At 38.8% G+C, this 7,413-nt stretch overlaps 1 protein-coding gene across 2 annotated transcripts in view; it reads right to left on the bottom strand.

The window, feature by feature from the left end:
- LOC103473979 (leucine-rich repeat transmembrane neuronal protein 4-like) overlaps positions 1-5,297 on the bottom strand; it is a 77,676-nt gene extending 72,379 nt beyond the window's left edge. The window contains exon 1 of one of the 2 annotated variants that reach the window (XR_535098.2): positions 4,606-5,297. Coding sequence is in view for 1 of the 2 variants with exons in the window: in XM_008424675.2 (XP_008422897.1) it covers positions 4,606-4,609 (4 nt within the window). In the remaining variant the exon portion in view is untranslated. The remainder of the gene's footprint in view (positions 1-4,605) is intronic. The other variant, XM_008424675.2, reaches the window with a different exon arrangement.
- Positions 5,298-7,413: the final 2,116 nt, after the last annotated feature.

Below are 7,413 nucleotides of genomic sequence, written 5' to 3'. Positions count from 1 at the left end.
TTTGTAGGTGACCAAATACTTATTTTCCACCATTATTTGCAAATAAATTCTTTAAAATTCAGACAAAATGATTTTCTCAAATTTTTTTTCACATTTTGTCTCTCATAGTTGAGGTCTACCTATGATGTCAATTACAGGCCTCTCTCATCTTTTTAAGTGGGAGAACTTGCACAATTGGTGACTGACTAAATACTTATTTTCCCCACTGTATAGTAGGCTGCCCCAGTCATTGTTTCACTCAAGGTGTTGGTGTTGCGATATTGTGCCCAACTGCTTTCTGGGTAACACAGACCAACCAACCAGCCGCCGCAGTCTCTGTCTCTCTTCCCCCCCCAGCTTTAAATGTATAAGGGCTGGTCCCTTGGTAGCCCTAGTCGAAGCACCGCGGATGAATATCTAAAGCCACTTTGTTGACATAAACAATGTCAACAAAACAGTCCGACTCGGGTCGGCGAGGAGAGCCTTCTGCGACTGGGCCGGGGCGTGGCCGGACGATGGTCACCCTTCTCCGTTAGCGTACAGCATGTTTGTGGAGAACATGGTGCTAAATGACCTGCAGATGACCTGATTATCAGGTGGGTAGGTAGATAGGTCAGTCAAACTTTATTAACAAACCAGCGTTCTGACAACTATCCCAGCATGCACTGCGAGCTTCTTCTACGGGTGAAAATGAAGTCGGCGGCTGCTTACCGTAGTTGCTAGACCTGTTGTGGCTCAATATTGGTCCATATATAAGGCGCACCGGATTATAAGGCGCACTGTCGGCTTTTGAGGAAATTGAAGGTTTTTAGGTGCACCTTATAGTGCGGAAAATACGGTATATAAAATTTGATAATTTCTTTAATATGTGTAAAATAAAACTGCACATCCATCATAAACTTCAGCTGACAACTATTTTACTGACTTTTCTACATTTGTGAAATAAAATCAGAACAAAACTTTTACAAGCACGTAGTAATTAAACACTTTTCCCCTGAGGTATAGCTGTCATACTACAAATTTAATTAAAATAAATTTTAAAAGTTGTTTCAGGAATCAAAATAGATGCACCAAAATATTTCTGAATTATATTGACGAGCTATGAAAGTAAAGTCTTCAACATCCTGAATCTATGTTTGAGACTTTTATTTTGAAAATCAGGAAGTACTTCTATATATTGCACCGATTCTAAAAACTTAAAACCTGAGAATAATCCAACTGGATAACTATTAGCCACCAAATGTTATGCAAAAATTAGCAAATTGTGAAAACAGAAGGCAAATTTTCTATAAACCAAAAAATTTCAACGTTATTTAATGATTTTTTTAACTCAATATTTTCATCTTTTGAGCGTTTTATTACTGAAATCCTAATTCAGACCCATTACTGACATTTAAAAACATTTATAAAGCATCAACAATGAAAGGAAACGTTTCAAGCAACTCTTTTTTTGTAAATTTAAACAGTTATTTTTTTTCAATCTCCGCAACCTCAACTCGCTCATGTGGATTGTTTTGAGTACAATTAATTTTTAAGTCAAACCACAAGTATTAATAGATTTATTGTAACCTACAAGGATGGCAGATTTTACATTAAACAGGAAAAACATGCTGTAAAGATCAAAATGAATCAGTTCTCTAAGTCACATGTTGAATTGTTAGGGATTCTTTGTTCGTGTCCATTTAAGGAAAAAAGAAAAATAAGCACGGTAAAAATAATATCACACCCAAGACAAATGCAGGCACTTATTTTGGGTAATTGTGGTGACATAATTAAAAGTGTATCAGTATCTGCTCATTAGCTGCACCAAGCTGCTTATTACTTGTGGAAGTGCCACAGTTCTGCACAGATGTGTGGGTTGCATGGATTCTTAAAGACTATTAGTCTAATTCAAATCAGCTAGATTCATTTATTTTTTCATCTTTATGTTACTTCTAATTTGAATTAACTGGGTTTGAAACAGGAGGAATATAAGGCGKAATCTGCAGAATTAAAAATCCATGAAGAAATGAGTGGAACGCATGCAGATTGATTTTCTATTCTTTTCTAACGGTGCTACAAATAGTCTAGATGAGGTAGATTTGTGCTATTAAACAAACTCATTACTGTAATTTAATTAAAGTGCTGCATATTAGTTTGCCATAGTAATGTGCAATAATTGTTTAACTACTTTATTATGGGCAAACAAATTCAGTCTAAACATTTTGATTAGAAACTTGGAGTCAGAGAGCTAGCTTGCTAGCTATTCTCGTTTATTGTGTTTTGTGTCCTGTTTGTAAGGATCATATGGGTTATATTCTGTGATATATATTTAATAAGTAAATCCCAGTTTTAAGACTTGTGGTTCAGAAAAGGTGCTGCAAGAATTTATATTTGTATCCAGTTTTAGCTTGTTTATCAACAAGGCTACTTGCTAGCATGCTGMAGTGTTAGCATGCTAGCACTTCCAATTACTGACTTAGCTTTGGTTTTCAAGATAAAGTGATTATTGACCGACTAATTGAGGTTAAAGGTTTAATTCTTCATCAGAGCCTCATAWATCCAAATATTGATCAGTTTAATTTATTAAGAATGCTGTCAGAGAGCATCTGTGTTGCTTATCCTATTAGTTCACTGCTGCAAACCTTTATAGTTCTTTCATATATTTCTTATAAGGGTGAATATATAGAAAATTCTCCATCATCATAATGCAGGATTTTCTAAAAATGAAAGAAAATTAMGTAACTTTGGAGATACAGTGTGAAATGTGTAGAAGGGAAATGCTGAAGTGTTTTTAAGAGCTGTCAGCTGTAAATGTGTTGCACTTCCATTGTTTTACGAAGTATAAATAGTAACATTATTTACATTTTTCTCTCTTTTTTGAATTCCCAAATGATTTTGAGCAAGTACATTTTAAAATTTGTTTGGTGTTTCCCCAATTTAGAGACCAAATATCTTAGAAGCCGGAAACGTACAGGTTTTCAAAGTGTGAAACAGATTACAAATCAAACATTCCATTATAGTTACTAGTGAAATATAATTATGTACTTCCATGAACATAATTATGTTAACAGAAACCAGATTGTTTCATTGACGAAAGAAGACATGATTGATTGGAATATCAATCAGCAGCCCAGAGAATCCATGTGGTAAAAACACCCAGCAGAGACATTTTGACCAGGGAGTCAGAAGACCAGAGTTTATATTTTTGCCCTGGTTCAGAACAAAACATAAACCAGTTGTAGAAAAAGTTCTCTCCAAAAGTTGCATGTTTTCCCTCCATAATTCAAGCATGAAACAAACTGAAGAGTTAGCATTTTTGGTAGAAAACAGAAAGCTGAGGCTTGATTACAGAAAAGTAAGAATGCTGGTCAGAATTGGAGCAGAAAAGATTTGAATTGGAGACTTTGTTAAAAGTGGTGAAGTGCAGATAGACTGTGCTGACTACAGAACATTTTAGGTTCCTCTTAGGCATCAGTGTCTGAATTATGTTACAAAAAAAATCTTAACTCACAATTTTTTTAAGAAAAATACTTTTCTTAAAAATAAAAATTCTTTAAAAAACAAAATATTTTTTGAAGAAAAATTTCTCATTTTTTTCTTTTAAAACGGTTTAAGAAAAAAATATTTTTTTCTTAAAAGTGTTTTCAAGAAAAAAATTCTTACATTWAAAAAAAATTTTTTTTTAAATGTCAGCTGAAATACAAGATATCTTACACCCAGGGCACACATTTTTGGGGTTTTTTTTTCCTTAGTTCAGTGTGTTCTTATATTTTGTATTTTTTTAAAAGCAAGCCTCAACATGGAAAGTTGTTAAAAATAATAAATAAATATSACATTCCATTGCATTCCACGTCCTAAACTTGCATAATTTCTACTCAAAAACATTGGATCCAAATGAAAACTATGGCAATGAAAGTTTGGGATTGGATCTAACAGTTTGTTTTATGTAGAAAGTTGCTTTAAAAAAAAAGAGAGAGAGAACATGCCTCTGAAGCTGCTCAGCATCGTTTAATTATTTCCCAAGCAGCTCAACTGATAAGCCCAGAGAATGCATAGAGAACAAAAATAAAAAATGAAATAAAAATTGGAGCAGCTGAGCCCAAAACCACAGAGACGCGCAGAAGCGATGCGTGTGGGTTTGCGGGGTTGAGCGGTGRATTTAGCTCYGGAGCAGCCAGTCAGTAAAATGGAGGAGGTGATAGGCAGTGTGGGATGAGATTGTAGGTGCCCAGAGCTGTCAGGAGGAAGAGGAGGAAGAAGAAGAAGAAGAGGGGGGGCATGGGGTTGAGTCAAAACATGTCAGGGCTCTGGAGGGAGAAACGGGAGGGATAGCAGGGGGGGGGACGTAATTAGCCAGTCACATCTCTACATTTTGACCGTTTTAAGGTCAGGTTCAGGCGGTGTTAATAAACTTGTCACAGCAGCTTTATTAGCAATGACAGACAGAAGGAAGGAACGGCTCTGACTCACTGCGCGCAGCCACTGACTCCAGATTTTTATTTATTTATTCCAAATCTGTCCCTAAAAAGGATTCAGTAGGAAACGCATCCAGCCAGAACCGCTGCTCACACCGCGGATAAATACGTGGATTTCCTCAGAAAATGAAGGAAAATGTTTTCCAAAACCCCTTTTCCCTCCACTTACCCATGTTGTCTCATCGGTCCAGTTCCCCGGTCCTCCGCATGCAGCACGACTCCCTCCGTGTCGCCTTTCCCAGCCCAGTCTACTTGAGGAGCGCCGCGGGTGATTCACCTGCCTTCATTGTGAAATAACTCTCTCATCAGAAGAAGAAGAAGAAGAAGAAGAAGAAGGAGGGAAAAAAAGCTCTTAAAGTTTGCGCTGTTGGTCCATGACGCAGCGCAACTTTCCCCAAATAAACCCGAAAGGATCCGTCACCCAGAGAGCGCCATGGTGTCGGAACCGGAGCGCTTCCAAGTTCAGAGGTGATGAAGAGCGGCGGCTCTCTGCGCAAACATCCAGCGGGAAGGCAGAGAGGGACCGCCGACCGACAGCCGGGATGCTCCTGTGYAGCAGCGCAGGTTGATTATTGGCGATGTGCGCGCGCCTGAGTGAGGGGGGGAGGAGACAGCCAGGCAGGCACGCGCACGTGTGTGGGTTCAATTAAAACGAATCAGACCCCAAATACCCGACTGGACTCCCCAGATCCAGAGAGTTTAATGTCATCATCACCATCATCATCATCCGATCAGCGCAGTCAAAGTAAAGCGGTGCAGCCGCAGCAGCCGCGCGCCTCAGTCCTGACGCTGCGCGCTGCAGGTGTGGTGGAGGATAAACGGCGGCTGTATGTGGTCAKCATCATCATTACATCGTGAGTAGGTAGCCCGCCTGTTCCCACCTCGTGTTGCATAATTACTGCAGATGGGAAGGTTCAGCTCATGCGTTCATGTAAGAAGCTTTCAGGCAGAGGCGGTCCGAGCCCGTTTGGCCCCTGGGCGAACCACCAAATTCAGACGGTACTCAATATTAACAATTTACTAAATTGTAACRTTTCAACACTTAAATCTAGGTTTTACTTTCACTCTGGGAATAAACAAATCACTCTCCAAACCTTAAAGTGATCCAATGTTGTAATTCTCCTATKAACTAAAAAGTTGCTGTTTGTGATATGCCAAAACTCACAACTACTTCGAAATTTTTTTACATCTTTTGTTATATATTTCACCCATGGAGGTCGTCATTTTGTCACCTTACTGGAATCTACAGAGTAAACACAGGAAGGCTAACTTTACCCGAGAAGTTGTTTATCATATTGTGTTTGGCTGGTGTGATTTTAGACGATGCCACACGGTGTCACTGTTGGGTGTATTTAAAACAAAAAACAAAACAGTGAGGTGAAACTGGATCGCGTCCCACACATACACACACACACACAAAAAAAGAAAAGTGCAGTGGGAGAGAGCCAGAGCCAAACAAATTCTGAATTACGTACGTTTGTGCCCTCAACATTTCTCTCCGGAAGACCAAGTCATTTGTAAGAGTAAAACTGACGAAGCCTCTAACTGGTGATCGTTACCTTAACAAGGTAAAAATAAATGCCAACAATTTGTACCCACAAACCGCCAAAACCCCCTGCTGCCGAAGCGAAAAACGCTGGGAGAAACGTCAGACAAACCGCAMTGGAAGCTCGGTTAAGCACTAATGGAGCTCTGCAGCCACCAGTACCGACGGCACTCCTGCTGCCTCGTTATGTCTGAAGTGGGAGACCGGATCCTACACAGCTGTTATCGGACCGGACACAGAGCTCTGTCCTACTGTTACAACTAATCATGGATCCCTTTAATTTTTTAAAGTTTTAACAGTTCATTCCTAGTTTAGTTCAGTTTTATTTCATTCCTTTTTAATCAGATTTATTCTCAGAGTTTCTAATTAGTTTGCTGGTTAACAATTATAAGTAAATACTTCACACCACCAAATATATGCACAGTCTTKCTTATTTTCACTCTCTCAGCCAATCAGCTTCAAGGAAACTGAAGAATCCYTGCTTTCAAAATGCCACCCCATTTCAGATTTATGAGCAGCAGGTTTACTTTAGAATATTTTATATATCCTATACAAAAAAGTGCAAATAGATTAATTTTTTGCTAATACTTGGAAGTTGAAAATTAGTGAATCGCTGCTGCTGCTGCCATAGAAACATAACTCAAACTTCTTTTAAGCTGTTCTTGTATTGCTTTGGTGCGGAGTGCTTTACGTGAACATTTGTAACTATGACACTTAGCAGTATTTGATGGCCACAAAGATCAGATTTCTTAATATTACATTTTCAATAAAAGCAGCAGACCAAACGTTTAGCTATACAAGTCATAACATCTCTTTAATATCACTTAATTGACTACATTTCATCCCTGGAGGTTTTCTTTACGGTCAGAAGAAACAGAACTGAAGCGTGTTTTTCATCCGTATTAGTCATTTTCCTGCTGCGGGCAACACATCTGCTGCATCTGGCAACACACGGCAAAACTAACAACACCGTCTCTTTAGGTTCTTCCCTAAATGTTTGAGTTTGTCTGAATCTAAACCAATTCAACATGCAGCTGTAAATTCACTGTAAAGTTTCTAAATAACATTTTGAGCCTGAAAAGGAAGTGTCCTCCCCTCCCCCCCTTTTTTTTTCTCGACGTAACAAGAATCTCAACAGAAATGTCTCTCTGCAGGTCACTCAGGAGGAAACATGAAAACAACAACAAAAATAAAAAGTCAATTTAACAAGCACAGGCAGCGGCCCGTTTGGAGYGCTTGAAATGTTTTCTGTCCCAGTTCTAGGAAGGCAGGACCTTTAATCAGTTTGGTTTGGAGACGCTGGCGCCGTTTTCTCACCGACTGTAAACCTAGAAGTACCAGCACAAAGTTTAATGAGACAAACTGCAACAGCAGCGTAAACATTTAGGAAATGAATTACTCTTTATCAAGCTTCACTTTAAAAAACAAAAT

Source organism: Poecilia reticulata, linkage group LG12, assembly GCF_000633615.1.
Source record: "Poecilia reticulata strain Guanapo linkage group LG12, Guppy_female_1.0+MT, whole genome shotgun sequence".
Taxonomy (NCBI): domain Eukaryota; kingdom Metazoa; phylum Chordata; class Actinopteri; order Cyprinodontiformes; family Poeciliidae; genus Poecilia; species Poecilia reticulata.
This window is presented reverse-complemented; position numbering and strand designations above follow the sequence as displayed.